The 21,135-nt window shown below is 42.9% G+C and overlaps 1 protein-coding gene across 1 annotated transcript in view; it reads right to left on the bottom strand.

Moving 5' to 3' along the window:
• LOC117445062 (unconventional myosin-VIIb) overlaps positions 1–19,879 on the bottom strand; it is a 39,247-nt gene extending 19,368 nt beyond the window's left edge. The window contains 32 exon segments of the mRNA XM_034080462.1: positions 660–777; positions 859–1,026; positions 2,088–2,243; positions 2,245–2,316; positions 2,894–3,067; positions 3,833–3,952; positions 4,029–4,155; positions 4,780–4,940; positions 5,028–5,312; positions 5,806–5,964; positions 6,071–6,289; positions 6,368–6,577; positions 6,965–7,183; positions 7,268–7,352; positions 7,441–7,535; positions 8,177–8,269; positions 8,364–8,522; positions 8,608–8,748; positions 8,841–9,010; positions 9,094–9,229; positions 9,311–9,521; positions 9,631–9,770; positions 16,349–16,468; positions 16,547–16,623; positions 16,724–16,877; positions 17,025–17,138; positions 17,231–17,373; positions 17,456–17,577; positions 18,736–18,920; positions 19,405–19,557; positions 19,643–19,744; positions 19,862–19,879. Coding sequence (XP_033936353.1) covers positions 660–777; positions 859–1,026; positions 2,088–2,243; positions 2,245–2,316; positions 2,894–3,067; positions 3,833–3,952; positions 4,029–4,155; positions 4,780–4,940; positions 5,028–5,312; positions 5,806–5,964; positions 6,071–6,289; positions 6,368–6,577; positions 6,965–7,183; positions 7,268–7,352; positions 7,441–7,535; positions 8,177–8,269; positions 8,364–8,522; positions 8,608–8,748; positions 8,841–9,010; positions 9,094–9,229; positions 9,311–9,521; positions 9,631–9,770; positions 16,349–16,468; positions 16,547–16,623; positions 16,724–16,877; positions 17,025–17,138; positions 17,231–17,373; positions 17,456–17,577; positions 18,736–18,920; positions 19,405–19,557; positions 19,643–19,744; positions 19,862–19,879 — 4,606 coding nt within the window.
• Positions 19,880–21,135: the final 1,256 nt, after the last annotated feature.

Genomic DNA, 21,135 nt, shown 5'->3' with positions numbered 1-21,135 from the left:
AACAGAAGCAGTCAAAGTAATGATCACATGTGCTGCTGTCAAAGAGGCACACAGGATTCAGGTTGGAAAATGCTTTGGAATCATTTCTTGAAGTAAAAATATAATAATGCCTGAAAATGTAAAAAAGTATTTGACCTGATAGAAACAGATAGCAAGTGCTATGCTTTCAGGCAATGACACATTATACTCATATTACTTTATTAATGAAGTAAAAAGACTGTTAGTAGTCATTACAATACAGAATACCCGATTATGTCAGTTTGGACATCCTGCGGTCTGCTATCCAGATGCTATGCTAGGATAGCACACTGTTGCTAAGGATGCTCCGATCAACGTTCAAGCAGAAAGAAGTCTGGTAAATCGAACACCTTCAGCAGTGGCCTAAAATCACTTCTTTTACATCTGATACTATTTGAATATTTAAAAAATGAATAGGAGAAGAAGAACAGGAAAACAGCACAAGAGGAGGAATGAAAAAGACACAGCGAGCTAGAGGACAGAGAAAGCAGCAGAAGAAGAGAGACAGGAAGTAAACACTAAAGAAACACTAAAGAAACGCCTTAAGGGATAATAAGAAAATAAGATATCTATTAGGCTGGCTGGCTGCACATTATCCATTGCTTGTCGAACAACAATAACAAGAGCGAGATGATTCCTACCTGACAGCTTGACAACTTCGAAGAAGCGGGAGAAGAACATGGGCCACTTCTCCCGGGCGTAGTCCACCATCTCCGCCTTCACAGAGTCCGCCTTCTGTCTTGAACTCACATAAGGACCCTAGGGTGTTGAGAATAGCAGACTTTAAATCTACTCAGAGCTGCGAGGCTCACCGTGTGTCCGGCGCTGTGAGGGACTGACCTGAGCGTGAGCAGTGCTGACCATCTGCACCCACTTGGCCTCGGACTTGGCCTCCAGCAGAGAGCTGTTGATGCAGTCCTGCACAGCTTCCTTCACATGTTCTGCACTGCTCTCAGAGCCATGCTGGATGTACACATGTTTCGCAGTGAGCTGAACCAAATCATCCTCCTGTGGAAGTGAAATGTAGGGAAACAAGTCAATCGGTGGTGGGCCGTCAGAGGCAGCAAGGCCTTCTCTGCTGGCCTAAACACTATCAGAACCTTTTCATATATTTTCATTAACATGTATTAAATTATTTCCAATAGTCTATTCTCTTCATTTGATAGCTTTCTCTGAGTGCAGTAATGGTTGTTAATGTCGGAGCTTTTATCCAATCCTATTGAACTCAGAATGTGTTGCTCGGTCAAATAGATCTGCACTGAGGCCTTCAGAATCAACAGTGCTGTGAGTGACTCAAAACAAATGGAAAGGAAACTGTTGTATTGACCAATCAGGTCAATGCTCAGATAATCTGTCCAACACTGTAATCGAACTCTTCTTGAGGAAAGAAAGGAGGATGTATTTTGAGTACAAATAATAAAACGTATTGTGAGTATACGATCATGACTTTAATTGAAATGTTTTCATATTTTCTTGTCATTTTATGAAGTAAATATTGATGCAGTTCTGCTATGGGTTTCTTGCTTTAGTAATGGCATTCATTCTCGCTCTGTGATGCAGACTGTTATACTGCGCTTCTGTATAATATTGATGGTTTCTATAGTGACGTAATAATGATGGTATTAAAAAGTGGATGATTCAGGTAGGACACTATTGAAGGCCAAGGTGTGAAATGCACAGCCCGCTACTGAAGGCCAATGTATATCTCACAACAAAGGTACAGGCCGGAAGACGACCTTACTTTAAAGAGGCCCTATTCTGCTTTTTGGGGTTTTCCCTTTCCTATAGAGTGTGATATAGGTTTGTGTGCATGTACATGTACAACAAAGGCAATCATCCCTCTTCCCCCCCTGCCTGAAACTGCCAGAGCCAGGCAGCTAACCAATCAGAGCAGACTGGGCTCTGGTTTCAGACAGAGGGTGAAAAGAGGTGATGCAGCACAGGCAGTATGAGAACGATAAAGAGCTTGTTGAACATTAAAGCGTGGAGACGTGTCCCAGTAGAGACACTACATACTGACATGAATCTGGAAATGTGCAGAATAAGTCCTTATCAATAAAAGCCCCAACCTTTTTACTCTGGTACTCTCCGAACTTGAGGCCGTGGATGATCTGTTTGTAGATGAGCTCTGTGCTGATCGTGTCCTCCTTGCAGTCGTGCCAGGGGGTGAAAACCTCCTTGCGGAAGAAGAGCCGCCAGGGAGCGTGCTGCTCCTGCCCCCCCCCCCCTCTTCACTTCCTGCTCACACTGGGAGATGGCGTCCATCACGTGCTCCCGGCCGCTGCCCAGAGCCCACACCTTCAGGACAGGTCAGCGTGTTAAGGTATGGATTGGTAGGGGGGGGGAAAGTTCAACACCAAATGATTTTTAATATCCAAAAGAATATTGGATATTCTCTGATAGGTACATCTAAAAGTAAAAACTCACAAAAAGGTAATATTCTCTGAGATGAAAGTGCAAAAGACCATCCTCGCTTTGCAAGGGCTAGATCAACCTTATTACAATGAATAATTATAATGAATGAGAAAATACGTATGAGTTGCTCCTTGTAAAATGACCCCTTTAATCTGATTGAGTTGTTCATCTGAATATCAGTCACCTACCACGGCCCAGTCATTTGATTATTTATTACAATAACAATGGACCCCATCTGTTCACATTGTAAAGCGTATTTACATGCAGAAAAGGGATGAATAGCAGCTATGGGGCATACACTACATACGCTACTTTGACTTAATGCTGACATGAGTCTTAACTTATCAAAGGCAAATACAAAATATAAATAAAATATCTTGTAAAGAACAAAGTACAAAGAATCGGTGAGATGATCAATAGCAGATCTCCTTATCGCCTACTACAGGATGGAACTGCGCACCTTTTCATACAAGGCCACGTAGACAGAAAAGCCAAATGTGTCTTTGAGTTTGATTTTGTTGGAGAGCAGTTGGCAGATCTCTCTGGAGGTGGAGGAGGAGTCCACCGGCAGGTTGATGGAGCGTCCGTCCATCAGGTTCACCGACACGATCATGGGCTTCTTCGTCTTGGTGGCCTATCACAGAGCAGCCAAACAAACCATGCTGATTAAACAGCTTTGATATAAACTGTGCGTGTGAAGTTAATTCTGCTGACAGCGAGGTTTACAACGGGAACATTAGAACAGGGGTAGCTGTGCACTTCATCCTCTTGTGGCCCAAATAAGCAGTACAACAACAACAACAACAACACCTTCAGCATGTCCAATACCCACCACACTATGTCCTATCCCTTAAAACATGTCCTAGGTCCAAATACATCATTTGCTAAATACGGGATTTGCTTCTGCATCCAGTCGCAGTTTGCAGAATGAAACCTAGAATGGTTTTCTGGCTGTTCAGACCCACAATCCTTTGCACAGCACACACATGAGCAAAAGGGTCAACATCTTGCTGTGTAAGGGCAGCTGCTGTACGTACTACATGTAAAAATAAGGTATATGATTTGAAATACTATCCCGACCAAAGACATAACAATTCCCCGGCTAATTTCTTTTTTTCTCAGAAAGTTATCTAGCGAAATAATTTCATATTTTGAAACTTTTGCCATTTGTGTTTAGAGAAAGCCACTCCCTTTGAGAACCATCCCAGTTAAAACACCTTTTGGTTTATAAAAAACGTAGGAATTTAAGACTTTTTCAGAATAATCCTTCTGTTCAGAGAATGGATCAGAACACGAGGCTACTGTAGCTGTGATTTTTTAATTCTACAATTTCTATAAATGCAATGCATATGAACACAGTTAAAATAATAGCATGAGCATATTCTGGGAGTGGCAGTACCTGCAGCTCCAGCCAGGCGGGAGGTTCCCCCCGCACTCCGTTCAGCAAGGTGCGCCGCAGCCTCTCCGCACAGTACGGGGCGTAGCCTCCTGGAGCGAACCGGATGAAGCTCTGCAGATACTGCCGAGGGAAGAGATGAGAAGAGGTGAGAGTCATCTCACAGCAGGCTACACACTGATCAGAGGTCTGTGTTTACCCTAATGAAGCGATCACTGGGGGGGAAGACTCCCAGGCAGAGGGACAGCAGGATCCAGCCGCGGAAGTAGCTGTTGCGATTGTTGTTGTCTTGAAGCTGCTTGCAGATCTGACAGTAAATCTCATCCCTGGACAGAAACAGAACACAAACTGTAAAAGTAGAGTTTACGGTAAGACACGAGGCACATACGTTTTGAATCACTGGTAAGTTTGGGCTATTTTCAATTCATTACATGCCTTTTTTTCAGACTCGCAGAAAGAAGGCATCCAAGGGCTTTATGTTGCCAACTTTGTGTCTTTGTTTCTGTAGATTTCTCTTTTAATAAGTTAATGAGATTATTTTAAACCTGTTCTAAAACTATGCTGATTCAACAATCTGCACTTGAGCATCACTTGCATACACCAAACTGTCACTCTATCTATATTCTAAGGTTTGAACAGTTGTTCATAAATCATTCATAGCCAGGCCTAGACAACATAGTATTCCTAAAAACATGGCTGTTCTATGACTGTTGACTATGTTTTTTTATTTATGTTTTACAAATATATCCCCCTTAGTAAAAAAGGCAGCAAAATGAAACTTGACTTTTGAACCTGGCGTGATTCAATGTGCAGACTACTGGAAGTGATTGCCCATAGTTAATAAGGAAATACTTCATTCAGTAAATGTGTAATAAAAGAAAATCATTGTCCATATATAAGTTTATTGGTGATATTGGATTCATGTGACTTTTAAATGGATCTTCCGTTACCTAAGGTCACGTCTGACGATGGCATATCCCACGATGATGTGGAGTTTTTCCAGTGAGGTCAGCGGCCGGTCCAGGGTGGCCCCCTCCCCCTCCATGAGGTCCCCGTCCTCCTTCACACTCTGCAGGGTGGGCGGCTTGGACACTTCCGTCAGATCGTCGGACTGAAAGAAAGAAGACATCACTCAGTATATAAGTGACAGAATAAAACTTCACAGCAAGTCAGAATATGTCTTCGTCCTACACCTCACCTCCTCCATGATGATGGAAGGTTTCCTGAGGCTTGAGGTGGGGGGTGCACTTTCTGTAGCAGCTTTTTTGTTTCTGGTCAGTAGGTCAGTGAATGTGGAACCCTTCCTGGTTCGAGGGCTCCCCTCTGGCACAGTGTACACATTGGGGTTTGCTGCCTCTGCAGGCACAGCAGAAGGCTTCCTGTTCCTGGTCAGCAGGTCTATGAACATGGAGCCCTTCCTGTTCTGTCCTGGTTCCTCGGGTAATGTGGTAGGCGTCCTTTCATTTTTATTCCTCAGCACCCTCTAAAACATTCAACAGGAAATACATTTTAAATATATGATAACTGTACAATGTACATGAAAGGTCATTGTAGATTCATATTTGGTATTTGGGCATTAGGGTTGTATTAAAAAGGTATATGTGATAGTCATAGATTTACTCTGAGATCAAACTATTCACAGACTTTCCAGGAAGAAGGCCAACACTTGCAAGAAGAAAAGGGTTTCAAGGAACCACAGCGATTCACTGTGCAAGAATGGATCAGGAAGCACTTGTATCTGCAGTGGAGGACCTAAGCACACTTTGCAGTCAATGTGTGGTTGTTTTCTCGTGGATTTCTTCCTTTGATCTCAGAGTCTTTTTTATCCACGTTTTTCTCTCCAAAATGAACGACTCTAACTAACCCCCTCCAACTGTTCTGTACATGTTAAACAGCCGTTTGACCTACAATGGCCCTAATACAACATGATGTTACACAATGTAAATCATAACACTGCTCTCCGTCAGGATGTCTACCTGATCCAGGCCGACCATGTGGCTGAGGCGTCGGTCCTTTCTGGAGATGAGCTCCAGCGGCATGAAGCGCTCCTGCGTAGAGCTTCCTCGAACCTGCTTCTTGGGCTCAGGGAGGTCTCCCAAAAACCTCAGGATGATCCACCACACGGTCATGGACGCCTGAAGGTAACATCACAGAAACACAATGGTAAGCTGATGGCCAACAAAGACGTTCCTCGTATAAGAACCAGAGAAATGATGGATTCATGTAGTCTAAGGGAAGCACCAGGACATCTCCTTGATCTTCGTGGTAGAGCAGGGGCAGCAGCAGCCTCTGGCGGATGTGGGTGTGGGTGGCTGCACCCTGGAAGTACATAGAGGCAAATTTGGAGAAGGAGTACTCATCCAGGTCGTCGTCATCATCGTCGCCTCTGGGAAGATCTTCCTCCATGGGGACGTCGTCGATGTCTATCTCCTCAGTAATTGTCTTTTTCAGCTCAAATTTCTGAAAACAGAACAGACATGCAGTGACCGACTTCACGAGGAAATCCAAATGTGCAAAGCCTTTTTTTTTTATTCAAACCTCAAATCCTACAGGGGCTTGCCCCTCCTGCCCTCCAACCACGACAGGCAGGAAGTCAAAAATGCTGTCCACCATCTCCTGGTCTGTGATGGCCTCATTCTGAGCTTTGGCCTCCATCTCCTTCTTCCGCCTGAGCACTTCCTCCAGATGTTTCTGTCTCCCCAGAATGACTCGCCGTTCTTCTTCTTTCTCTTTGGCAGAGAGGTACCTCTGAAAGAATACAAAAGAAGATCAGGGATAAAGCTTCCTGCTCAGTCAGAGTAACCAAAGTACCAGAGGTGCCACTCACATCCATGGCTTTAAGGAATGCATATTACCGTACATACATAATTACACTACAGTAGATTTTTTATATTCATATCATATTTAAATTCAAATTGTTGTTATACTGACATTTACTAAATGTAAATAAATATGTGGTAAAATAAGCCGAAGGACATCTGGAGCATGACGAGGTGTTGATGAAAGGTTACATGAACTCCTCTGATAGGGAGGCTGGGTGACGTCAGAGCACTGTAGCAGATAACCAGCAGGGACTTTGACCACCACCAGGTGTCACTAGAGAGGGGTCTTCACAGTTCTTCTGGTTACACTTACATCTGTTTTCATCTTTCGGACTGCTTTTCTGGCCAGCCCCCCCCTGGTGTGGGCCTGCAGGAGGAGCACAGCGTCTCTCTTGCGCTTCCATTCCTTCTTGGCCAGGTATCCTCTGACTCGGGCCTGCAGCACGACGGCCGCCTCGCGCTTCTTCTTGTACAGGAAGTGAAGTTGGCGGGATCGGACCTGAGCCTGCAGCCTGGCAAAGCCGTGCTGGACCTAGAGTTGGAACAGCATTGAAGGGGGATATTGCATGATTCCCTGCATCTCCTATAGATGGCAATGTGTGAAACAGTGACTCACCACTTTGTACAGCTTGCGGCCTTTGTGTCCTCTCCAGTGCTTCTGAATGACAAGAGCAGCTGCCTTTTTCCTCAGGTACTCCCTCCTTTAGAGGGAACGAGTCAAACAGACATGAGGATGCAAGTCACATAAGCAAAATATAAATGTCATTTCCAAGCTTTTTCCCCCCAAACCTGTATCTGTATCCTCTCAGGACTTTCTGGATCAGAAGTGCTTTCTCATTAAGTTCTTTCATCCGCTCCAGTTCCAGCATAGTGTCATGGAAGTCCTGGAAGAAAACAGTGGCACGTTTTTTGATTTTTTTGTTGGTGGAGATATTTATTTCCTACAATATATATACTATATATATATACTGTATATACTATACATAAGTTCCCGTTAGGTAAGTAGGATTCAAACATTCTAACATTAGCTAATTAACAATAAACAGTTGAATCTGGTGTGGGTGACAGTTTTGCAGATATTGTCGGACTGAAATAAAGCAAAGTTGTGTTGTTCCCCAGGATATGAACATGTGCACTCAATGTCTGTCTGCTTGTTGTTTAGACGTTGCACTTAGTAACACAAGGAACAGGTGTTCTGAGGGAAACATTCCAGTCTTGGATGATTGTGATACAAACACTGACATTTTAGGAGCCACACCAAGCTAAAAGTTATATTTGGCTTTCTCTAATAATATAAATAAAAATCTATTTGAATTTGTAAAGCTGGATTAGTTGTTCTGAACTGTAATTACTTAAACAGTACACTACACAGCATGTATTACAAATATTCAACACAAGGTATCAGCATTGGTCAGATGTTGCAGTTAGTGTTGGCTTGCATACAACACACACATATCAGCACACACATACAACACACACATATCAACACACACATATCAGCAACAGCAGCCTGTACAATAAGCACCTTGAGGAATATCTTGGTCTTGCCAGTCTTCCAGTCGCCCTCTCCACTCAGCACAGATTCACAAATGCTTTCAGAGCATTTCTGTTTACTTTCCTGTGAGAGCAAACAGATCCATAATTCAAACCAGAGAGAGGATAAGCAAAGGTGTAAGGAAGTGATGATAAAAATGATCAGACCTCCAACATACTTGTTTGGGATCACAGAGGGAAGTTCTGAGAAGCACACGGTAGCGAATGAAAAACTCCTCGAATGTGTATCGTACGGGATATCCAGCTTTCCGGATCCGGATGGTCTCCATCATACCAGAGTAACGGAGCTGGCGCATGCACAGCTCTCTGTCGAACAGCTGAGACACAGGAAGCACATCTCATTCACGGTTGGTAGATCATTAAATGTTGGTTGGTTGGAGTGAAGGCAGCTGCTTTTCTCACCATGGGTCTCTTGAAGTCGTTGGGTTTGATGCAGCGTATGAAATATGGCTGGCACACAGTCAGCGTTTTCATGAGGGAATCCAGAGACTGACGGAACTGGCCGGTCAGGGTCGGCACACGCTTCTTGCCATCACTCGCTTGCTGCCAGACACAAACAAATGTCAGATAGTGTTGGTAATTACATCGACTAACGTACTACTTTATCTTTTGCTGAAGCTCAAAGCTTCTCTGACCCGGAGGCTGCTGCTGGCCGAGGTGATGATCATCCGGGGGTTCACACTGCTCTTGATGGTACTGGAAGACAGCACATCGTGAAAGGCCTGTTTGAGGAGTTTGTTGGTGGAGGTTTCCACCAGCTGGATCAGGTCTGTGCTGAGGGCGTCGCGGTTTTTCTCAAGAAAACCTCAAAGCAAGACAGACACAATGAAAACATCACATAGGACTTGCACTTGAATGACTTGCTGCTTCTAAAAGCTCTAGAAGTACCTTTTGAATCATAGAAGACTTCTCCAGCAAAATGCTTGATTCCAAACTGTGTCTCATAGTTGTTCTTGGGGGGAATATAGATGAGCCCTTTACCATGGACCTGATTCATCTTTTGGAGCAGTGTGGCATCTGTGCCCTAAAAATAACAACAAATTAAAAAGGTAAAACCTGATTTGCTCCGTTTTAAAATCTGATGAGGTACGAGGAGGATACAGACCTTGGGGAAGTTACTCTCCTCATCGATAAGCGCCATCATGTTCAGAGACTTGTTGGCCAACACGTCCAGGGTGCTTTGGTTGTCTTGGTATTGGATGTGCTGCCAAACAATGTTTTCACGGGAATACTCGTCCTGCTCCAGCTTGAAAACGTGCGTGACGAAGAACTGCTGCAACTGCTCGTTAGCAAAGTTGATGCACAGCTGCTCAAAGCTGCCAACAGTCCAACAAACGGCACAAGAGGAAAGAACGATGGGGGGAATTTAGTCAATTTGTCTCAACAATGCAGCCTCACTCTAATGTCATGGGAGTTGTTGTGAACCTGTTTTGGGCGAAGTTCTCAAAGCCGAAGATGTCGAGAAGGCCTATCGACTGTCGGACCTCTTTGGAATCCTCAGCTGGCTTGTAAACGGCAGCGTTGATTTTGCCCACAACCCAAAGGAAAAGTCTTCCATAAATAGCCTGGACAAATAATATAGAGAATATGTTACCTACGTATTTTACGTAACACCAATCACTTTAATAAAAAACAACACAAAATATTGAAATGTCATAAATGTTGACTCAAACTCCTATATTATTGCTTTCAGGCTATGGTAAATGACTCTGCTCTTTGCCGGATTTTAGCTTTATTTCTGGTTTATCGGTTTTTAGTACTTGTTGCCAGACTTTTTAAGCTGCTGTCTTGGCCAGGTCTGCCATGAAAAGAGGAGGCCAAACTTGGGTAGGCTATTTAAAAATCATGCTCAGAAGCTGGTCAAAATATTTGCATATTGTACAGTAGATTAATTCCAATATATTAGCATGTATCTTTATCATGTTAACATGATTTAATGCTGAACGTTGCTACAATGCTAAATGTATATTAGCTAGTGTAGCATGTACCCTAACAGATAATACAATACTAGTCGTGACTGCCAAAGGTACATAAATAAACATTGATTGATTGATGAATTTAGCATTAGCATAAATCCTCATATGTAACATATACAGCAGCAGTCAAACGTTTGGACACACCTTCTCATTCAATGGTTTTTGTTTATTTTAATTTGTTTCTACTTCGTAGATTAATACTGAAGACATCAAAACTATCAAAGAACATATATGGAATTATCTAGTTGACAAAAATCCAGAATACGATTTTTATTTGATATTCTTCAAAGTAGCCCCGTTTTGCACACTCTTGGCTTCTCTCAGTCAGCGTCATGAGGTGTAACCTGGAATGGTTTTCAATTAACACGTGTGCCTTGTCAAGAGTCCATGACCATTTGTGGAATGACTTGCCTTCTGAATGTGTTTGAGACCATCAGTTGTGTTGAGCAGAGGTAGAGTTAGTGCACAGTGGAAAGCCCTATTTGACTACTGTTGTAATCCATATTATGGCAAGAACCCAGAGATGGAGCACTCGAGTCCTGGACTCGGACTCGAGTGCCGATTTTCGTGACTCAACTCGGACTCACGCACTGATTGACGCGACTCAGACTTGGACTCGTGAATTATCGCGTACACTGACTTGGACTCGGACTCGTGAATTTTTCCCCCTACGATGACTCGGACTCGACTTGTACATTGACGCTCCGACTCGGACTCGAGCTAATTTTCTCTGGAGTCTGATGTCCTCTATCCTGGCGTGTGCACCTGCGAGGCGAGTTCGCGTACTGGGCCCCGCTATTCCAGTCTAAGGATGTCTAGAGACACACCCCGCATCGTGCTGTATGCTTTCACACATTCTGCTTCCACATTGGAAAAGAGCAAAATGCTCGTTATGTGGAAACAATATTGAAGAGAAGGCTCCGTAACACATTACTCTAAGGGTCAAGTTCAGACATATCTGCTGTCTTGAACACTATCATCAGAGTAACGTGATCTAATCAATAAATAAAGATTCAGCCGATAACACGAAAGCAGATTTTTGCATCAATCTTGATATAAAATGTTTGGCTGTAAAATTACAGTAAATTACTAGCTAATAGTTGCATGGATTTCACAGTAATTTACTGTAAATATTTCACAGTAATTTACTGTAGATAGGGGAGCACTTGTCTACACAGACATCCACTCAAAGTCAACTGTTTTTCTGAAGAATGTGCTGACATGGGGGTTTAAATTGCCATGCCTCTTTTTGGCTTTCGAGCCCGTCTTGGGATTAATGCACAGGAAGCACCTGAAAACAATAAGCCAAGACAACAATTTCAATTTGACATAGATTTATATGTTGCATAGTTTATTTTAAGGCACATGCAGCGGTGCCCCTTTCAATTTAAGTAAAACCTGCACCAAAAAAAGGAATTAGTATTTAAAGCAAGAGCGATAAAAGCAAGAAAATCACTTAATTTGTTGTGTTATCACAGAGGATGGTCTGAATACAGTATTTTACTGTGAAATAATACAGTAACATGTTGTGAAATCCTGGTAATCATTGATCCTGTACATTCACAGTAATTAACTGTGCCTGTATTGACTTCACTGTGAAATTCAAAATTACAGTATTATATTATGAACATTACAGGTAAAGACTGTAAAGTGGTAAAACAGTAATTTATTGTAAAATATTACAGCTAAATATTGTGAAATCATGGTAATATTTTACAGTGTACTTATTATAGTGTAGCGACCCTATATAGGATGCTGAGGGTGTCACTCAGGCATCCCCCGTCTCTCTGCCAATCACAGAGCTGCACAGTGATGCTGGTCGAGGTGCGGGCCTGTGGTTGGGGGAGCAAGTTGTGGCGTAGACACTGTTATATATGGGAGTAGGTGTGGGAGTTAGTGTGAGTGTGAGGTTGAACCCACAAGCTGTGCATGAACCTGTGAGCATCTGTGATTAAGAAGAGTTATTAAAGCCCAACAACTTGAAGCCTGTTTCCGACTCCCTTTGTGATCGTTACAATATGTTGTAGTTTGGATTCCTAAAGCTTTTAGTCTACCATCCCATCATTCAAGGGTGGTTTTCACTAGAAGTCATTTTTATTTTTTTGGACGGACACAATAATTTACTGTGTTCAATCTGAATTCACTTTAAAATAAAAACATCTATATTGATTCTGACACTTCTACATCCAACTCACAGATGCAACCTTGCTTTGAGAGAAAAGATTATTAATGTAACCCTTTTAGAAGGGAAGATATGGTCATTTGTTCTGGGAATGTCATTTTCGAGCCTGAGACCTGAAAAACAGGCTCGGGGCTTAACAGGTGTTAACATTATTCAATAATACTAAATGTTACTAGGATGCCAACATTGGTTAGTAAATGAATTAACAAGTCAAATTGAGGACATTTGCTTTTGTTAATGTGATGGATGTTTTGCTATCCTAACTGGCTCCTAATTGGAACAAAAACGCACTTAAGAGTTTTACTTATGCATCAGTACTTACAATGATGTTGCTTGTTTGAAGTGAATATGTCAGCACAGATGTTGTTGTCCTTAGTTTGAATCTTTATGGTTTATTGCACTTATTGTAAGTCGCTTTGGATAGAAGCCTCAGCTAAATGCTATGTAATGTAATGTACATAGTATCCCTTCACTGGCTTCCGGTAACTGCTAGAATCCACTTCCAGACAATGGTACTTGCGTACCATGCTGTGAATGGATCTGGCCCTCCCAGGACATGGTTAAACTACACCCCAGCACGTGCACTCCACTCTGCATTGGCCAAACGGCTCGCTGCACCCGCACTGCGAGGGGGACCCAAGTTCCCATCATTACCGAACTTTTACCTCCAGATTGCTGCTATTTTAACTCTCCCCGGACTTCGGGCCGAGGCGGAGGAGTAGCTACGGTCTTTAGGAGTGATTTTAAATGTCAGCAACTATCACTGTCATTCTCTCCTTGTAGCTTTGAACTGAGCGTGTTCGAGCTCGGCCGCTCTCACACAGTGCTGTGTGCAGTGGTCTATAGACCTCCCAAATACAATAAGGACTTCATAAATGATTTCTCTGACTTTCTGGCTGAAATGATGCCGCAATATGACCGTGTCCTTATTGTTGGGGATTTTAATATTCATGTGTGTTGTCCTGAGAAACCTATGGCAAAGGATTTTTTAAACCTTGTTGACTCTTTTAGTCTTGCTCAGTATGTGTCTGGCCCCACGCAAGAACGCGGACACACACTTGATATTGTTTTATCATATGGTCTGCCTGTTCTTAACTTGGAGATATGTGACACTGTTTTCTCAGATCATATGCCTGTTTTATTTGATGTTACACTTGCCTGTACTACTGTCAAACCGCGCGCTGCTGCCCGGCTATCCCGTATCATTAACACTTCCACTGCTGGTCAGTTTTCGGCCGTGTCATGAAAACGGTGTTATCCATGAGCCTATGTCTAACACTACAGAGGAGCTTAGTTTATGGTTTCACTCCACATGTAAAGCTGCTATGGACACTGTGGCTCCATTAAAAACAAGGCGACCCAAAACTAAATCCGAGCCTTGGCTCAATGCCACGACTCGGGCTGCCCGACGTGAATGCCGTAGAGCTGAAAGAAGATGGAATAAGGACACACTACAAGTGTCTTTTCAAATGCTGAGGCAGTGTTGGCGTCTCTACCAGAAAACTGTAAAAGAGGCAAAAAGAAAACATTTCTCTGACATCATTCTTTTAAACTGTCACAAACCTCGTGTACTATTTCAGACAATAGATTCAGCTCTTAATGCCCCTCAGACTACCTGTGTGGAGACCTCCCCTGCAGTCTGTGAACATTTTCTTCAATTTTTTATTAATAAAGTCACTTCAACTAGGACTCAAATCACTGCTCCATCAAAAGACACCTCTGTCTCTGCCCCCTGCTTTGCTGTTTTTGACCGTTTTGAGCCTATGACTCTGTCCTCTGTGCAGGAGATTGTCTCCAAAATAAAACCCTCTGGTTCTCCAATCGATCCCTGTCCCTCCTCGATTTTTTAAAGAGGTATTCCCCACTATAGGACCTTTTGTTCTTGACGTTTTTAACAGCAGTCTGCTCACAGGGGTTGTTCCGGAAAATTGGAAACATGCCGTTGTTCAACCACTTATTAAGAAACCTAGTCTGGATCCCACAGTTCTTGCAAACTTTAGGCCCATTTCCAAGTTACCTTTTATGTCATAAATCCTAGAGAAGATTGTATACAGTCAACTTCTCGCTTTTCTGGAAGAGCACAAGGTACTCGAGGTCTTCCAATCTGGTTTTAAAACCTTGCACAGCACGGAATCAGCTCTTTTAAGAGTTTTTAATGATATCCTTTTAGCAACAGACTCAGGTGAATGCATTATCCTTTTACTCCTTGATCTAACGGCCGCTTTTGATGCAGTGGACCATGAGATCCTGATAGCTCGTTTGGAGCAGTGGGTGGGTGGGCATTAGGGGCAAAGCCCTCGAATGGTTTAGGTCGTATCTGACTGGTAGGACTTTCTGCGTCAGCCTTGGGGACTCTGAGTCCTCGTCTGCTCCTCTCCTTTGTGGGGTTCCACAGGGCTCAGTGTTAGGCCCCCTGTTGTTCTCCCTGTATTTGCTCCCTCTTGGGTCCATTCTTAGGAAGCACGGTATCGCTTTCCATTGCTATGCAGACGATTGCCAAATATATGTGCCACTTAAAAAGAATGACTCCTATTCAATTAAACCGCTGTTAAACTGCCTTGAAGACATTCAATCCTGGATGTCATGCAACTTTTTAAAATTAAATGATGACAAAACCGAAGTGATGGTTTTTGGTGCCCCTCGGACCACTCCTATAGACCTAGGATCCCTGGGCCACTCCACCAGGCCTACCATCACAAATCTTGGGATAAAGATGGACCCTGAACTCAAGCTTGACAGCCAGATCAAGGCAGTTGTTAAAAACAGCTTCTTCCAACTCAGGCAGCTAGCCAAAATAAAGCCTTTTTTAAATAGTGACCTCTTTGAAACTGTAATCCATGCCTTCGTCACCTCTCGCTTGGATTATTGTAATGCACTATATATGGGGATAAGTGCATCCTCCCTTGCTCGCCTCCAGATGGTGCAAAATGCAGCAGCACGGCTACTAACTGGCACACGCAAACACGAGCACATTTCCCCCATTTTATCTTCACTCCACTGGCTGCCCGTTCATTTGAGGATTCATTTTACAACTCTTTTATTTACATTTAAAGCCCTGAATGGCCTGGCCCCGTCGTACCTCTCTGAGCTGTTACACAGCTACACGCCAACTCGCACTCTCAGGTCAGCTGATCAGTTGCTCCTAAGGGTGCCAATAACAAAGTCTAAGCGCAGAGGGGACCGTGCTTTCTCTGCTGCCGCCCCTAAACTGTGGAACGACCTGCCCTTGCTCATCAGACAGGCTCCCACACTGACTGCTTTTAAATCCCGTCTTAAAACCCACCTCTTCTGCTATATAAATAAAGTTGGATTGCTATATAAATAAAGTTGGATTGGATTGGATTGGAAAAACACGTGGGTTTGCTATCCTGGCTCCAAAATGGTGGAATGAGCTCCCCATTGACATCAGGACAGCAGATAGCTTACACATCTTTCGGGGGAGACTGAAAACTCATCTCTTTCGACTCCACTTGGAGCGATATAATTACTAACAAAGCACTTATATACTAACAAAGGACTGGCTTATCTAAAGCCAGTTGAGTAGCACTTGAAATGTTTTAGCTCTATGAAACCTGATGTATGATTCTGTATCTTGTTGGTCGAACGCACTTATTGTAAGTCGCTTTGGATAAAAGCGTCAGCTAAATGCAATGTAATAATGTAATGTTGAGTTACTAAGCTTAAGGTTTAAAAACCCAACAAACACATATTTTACAGGCACCTATGAGGACATGATCTCTTCTGTCATTGAAGGAGTTTCAGAGACCTGAACATAACTGATATTGAACGTAAAGTCTGAGAAGTCCTCAAACGGCCACATTAGGTTTAAATTGTTGCCTAAGGGTGGTACAGAATTAAAATGTGTCTCAGTTTTATCATCCATCACTTTTGTTCTCTGATGAGCATTATATCATCACAAGGTTGGTTTAGTTTGTGTTCAAATAAGGTGAATTTGCTGCAAATCATGGATGAAGACTGATGTGACCTTGACGAAGGCGTCCCTGCAGTCCACCGCCTGGGCCGAGGCCAGAGGTTTGGTCACACTCTCTTTGGCTGTCATGAAGGAGCGCTGAGTCAGACTCTTCTCCAGCGCTTTGGGATCCACCTGAGGTAAGAGGCAATCACAGTAAGAACAGTTCATCTCAGCACCTTAGTTAAGATTTGTAAAAAAAAAAAATCATACCTCCAAAAGTTGGCTGGCCATTTTGAAATGGGATGATTGGAGGATGTCACAGCCCTCTAGGTTATTTACCATGGTGGCTGAAAGAATGCAAAACAAATATAAGCAATGGCTAAACAATGCAACTATATCCAGTATGTGTGTTGGTGTGCTAATCCCCTCGTATGGTGCCGTCTTTACCCTCGTAGTCCACATTGCCGAGGTGAAGGATAGCAGCGAGCAGCCTGGAGACTTCCCAGGAGTCATTGTCTGTGAACATGAGGATCTTCAGAGCTGAGCGGAAGTGGGCATATTCCTTCATGTCATCACGTCCTTCACAGCTGGTGCATTTACCCTGGGGATATGATCACATGGTTTACAGCTTAATTACTGATTGATTTGAACCTTGATCTTGTAATATGAGATTAACTGGCTCTTTTGCATCTTCACTATCCATCACGATTATATAAACATTTCACAGTTTGCCAAAGTGTTCTAGTACCATGGTCAGATAGTTGTACTCCGCAGCGTTCCCCAGGGAAAGAATCTTCTTCTGCCCGGCTGGCATTCCCATCAGCATGTAGTAAAAGATGTGGTAGTTCCTCTCCTCCGGCGCCTGCATGTGGACCAACATGTTTATCACAAGAACATTTCAACTGTCCCAATTTACTGCTCTTCAAATATTCTGCTCATAACACGTTTTTCCACCTGACGACAAACTCGCGACTTCTCCAGAAGGTACTGCTCAACGCGGGCCCCTTCAATGGCCCCCCCCTCAGTGAAGTTGATGTCAATGTACTTTCCAAATCGACTGGAGTTATCGTTACGAACGGTTTTGGCATTACCAAAGGCTGAGAAGAAAAGAACACAGCAGATTAAACGAAACAGCAGATTGTGAAGACTGTTTTATGGTTTCAGACGTTCTGCCCATACCCTCCAGGATGGGGTTGGCTTCCAGGATCTGCTGCTCGATCCAGGAGTGCTGTCCGCTCACTGCAGCCAGGAACTGCAGCATGAGCTTGGTGCTCTCCGTCTTCCCTGCTCCTGACTCTCCACTGATGGGCAGACAGAAGTGACACGTGCAGAGGAAATTCATTTAATAAGGTAGCTTTTGAAAAAATAAACGTTACTTTATAATGATATTTAGAGTAAAAACAATAGGATTCTTTCATATCAAGTACTTACAAATACACATGAATACATGAACGACAAACAAGATGCAATGAATTGCAAAGAGGAAATATGAAGAAGCTATTGAACGGGCTTATTCAGGGCCTCAGTCTGGGGCAACAATATTATTCAATATTTAAATTATTTACCGTCTTTAAAATGCCTTTCACTGTTTCCAAGCTGTCTGTTTTAAACCCCTGTCAACATTGTTTGAAAATTATCAACATCAATTTAAGTTGTCTTCCCCCCCTGTATGCTTTTAATGGTTGAATCAATGTATATGCAGACACACATGAGCAAGCACTTTATGCTCGGTGGCATGGTTGCAATTCTTTCAAAGTTGCCTCCAACAACTAAAGCTTTACCTGTTGAAATTAAGAAGGAATCTTCACATCCATCCTGCCTTCAGGAGCCTTAATAACCCTACAATGCAGTGCTCTTACATATCCCTACTATGCATGGTACCCTCGGAAAATCAGCTTTCATTTCTTTGCACCTTACAAATGGAATAATCTTTTAAATACTTTTGGACATTTCACATTAATACGTTTATCAATTACAGTTTCAATGACAGTTAAATATGAATATTTTACATTTTAATTTTGCCCATTTGACATTTTAATCTTAATGTGAATGTCTTGCTTTTTTGGCTCTTGCCATCCTGTATTTGTCTCCAGTAGCTTTCCTATGGTATCTCATGGCCATGTTGGCTGTGAACACGAGTATTTGTATCATCAATTCATCCACCATACCTTTTCTCTAAAAAACAATAATTGTTTGGTCCATAAACGGTCAGACAATCAGTTTACTCTTAGAAATCAGTGATAATACATATTTGTATTGCAGCCACATCATTTGACTCACAAATGGGGCCGCTTTACAATGTTGTCTATAATAGGTAGGTATACATTTCACTATCTTCTTGTGTATTGTAAACGGGCACTGCAAAAGAGAGTCTCCCTTCTAAAAATGAAGGCTTATTTGATGAATGGATGATTTGAAGCAGAACTAGTGATCAGAACCAGCGTCTGACTGAAGCCCACCTGATGACGCAGCACTGGTTCTTCTTGTTGCGGCGCATGTTGAAGAAGCAGCTGTCTGCGATGGCGAAGACGTGTGGTGGCAGTTCACCCAGCCGGCGGTCTGTGTACATGTGCACTTGCTCCGCGGTGTAGATGGGCAGCAGCTGGTAAGGGTTGACTGCCACCAGAATGGAGCCTGTGTATGTCTTAAAACAGAGGGGGGTTAAGTTAGACACAGTAGAGGAATATGTTTGTGTACATGAGCATAAACCAGTTACTGTGTGGTAGGCACAGCATTAAGCCAGGGACCCCAGGGACCCCCGTTTGGTCATGGCCGCATTGCATCATCTGCATGTTCTAAATATGATCTAACAATTTCACGGACGGATTCAAATCATGAACGCTGTGTTAAGCGCCGCGGGTTATAACACAAAGAGATGAAAGCCTTTGTACATTTTGCCCCCTGGATTCATAACTGAACACACACTGCTGAGCTTTGTGGAAACAGAAACACTGGGATGTTCTCTTTCAACAGAGGCTCATGTGTCTCTATGGAGACGAACAGCGCTGTGATAAAGCACAGGCCAAAGTCTGAAATAGAGGAGCCAATAACAGCAAGTAGGCCTAATCATTTCACAGCAGGTTATGGACATCATAAAACTAGGTGGTGCCGAGGGAACAGAAACCTACATAGATGGTGCCTTCTTTGTGTCGCACCAGGAGGTTCCTGAGGAGCCCGGCCTCGTGCAGGTCCCCCAGCCTTATCATGTCATCCACACCCTTCACAGAGGTGGGGTGCATGGGCCGCACGGTGCCCTCCGTCTTCTTGCTCACCTTGTGCTCCTGTATGAAAGTTACAAAAGGGTTTACTTTATATAATAAGTCATGAACTCAATTTTCTGGAAGTGAAAAAAAGTGGGGTTTGTACCTTTCCCTCATCATCGATCAGCCGGAGCTGTCCGGTGTCGGACACCTTCACCTCCGCCCCGATCGGCACCCCGATACTGGAGTCCACCCACACAAAATCACCCTAGTTTGGGCAACAAACAATTATTTTGTTTACAAAGACTAGGCTACTAGTTCTCAATCAAAATGTCTGAGTAATTTTAGGATAATGTATAAATATTACAAAGATAGTTGTTCTTACCTTACTCAAATGCAGCATAGCAAACCCTGGATAAGACTGCAAAGGAATGTGAACATGTCATCTTCTTTATTAAGATTCAGCCCAGTGACAGTAACCCAAGAACTAGCCGTAGATCACATACAATAGCAACGAAACTGTAGGCAGCTTGGGGGTTCTCCGATTGTCATTTTGACATGACACTTGAACACGAGAAACCCAATTATACACAATTTAAATGCAATTTTGTGTTTCCATAGATCTATCATTTTAACACTCTAAAGATCACAATGGAAAAGTACAAAAAAAAATACACATCATAATCGTGTTACCTTGTCGGATCTGAGGACCTTGAATGAATGTGAAGCAGGAAGCAGGCAGTTTCCCAGCATACACCTCTTTATGGCTCTTTGACTTTGCACCTGCAGAAGGTAGAGCCACCAGTGTCACCAACCAGCCGACTCACTCCATATCATCACAGAGCACCCTCGGCAATTGATGTTATCACCGGTACCGTCATTCACATCTAGATATCTGACGATAACGTGAAGAGAAAACATGTTCCTTCCCCTTCCATTATTTAATCTGGATCATTTCATGTCTGCACTCACAATGGAAAAAAACAATGCTACAGTTAATGCCATTTACTATAAATCAAATAAACACGATATCGGTCTTTGAATAAATGGCTAAAAGATTAAGAATTTTTCTAAAAAATAAAATGTTATAGACATAACAAAAAGGAGTGATTTGCTAATTGTCTAAGAAATACTGAAAGGACCGACACCAGACACAAATGTATTCTGTTGACGGTGCAAACACTCCCGCTAAAAGGGGAGAGTGGATTACAGAAATACCAGTAAAGTCACTTTTCCTGATACAGAACCTCAGGATACCGCCAATGCACTTCCTGTTTATCACAGCAATTACGCTGTAAAGCAGATATTAAAGGGGATGGGCTCACTGGAGAGGGGAGGATGTGATCATACAACAGCTCATACCCTCTACTCAAACACATGAGACAGCATTTACCAATCAGACATTACAAATACAGATTGGCTTCGATTAGGAAAATACCATCCAGGAAGAGACTACAAATAAACAGAAACAACAAAGAGCCAACAAAGACTACAGAGACCAAATCACAAGGACTATGACCAATGAAAAGAACCATTGAGACACAAAAGGACCAAAGAGCCTGAACTCAAGTGTGTGTGCTCTCTGTGGAAAAGCCCATTGTCTCAAACTCCCATAACTACCAAACTAATCTATATGTGTCATGCTGTACTTTCCTCATA

Source organism: Pseudochaenichthys georgianus, chromosome 4 (assembly GCF_902827115.2).
Source record: "Pseudochaenichthys georgianus chromosome 4, fPseGeo1.2, whole genome shotgun sequence".
Taxonomy (NCBI): domain Eukaryota; kingdom Metazoa; phylum Chordata; class Actinopteri; order Perciformes; family Channichthyidae; genus Pseudochaenichthys; species Pseudochaenichthys georgianus.
This window is presented reverse-complemented; position numbering and strand designations above follow the sequence as displayed.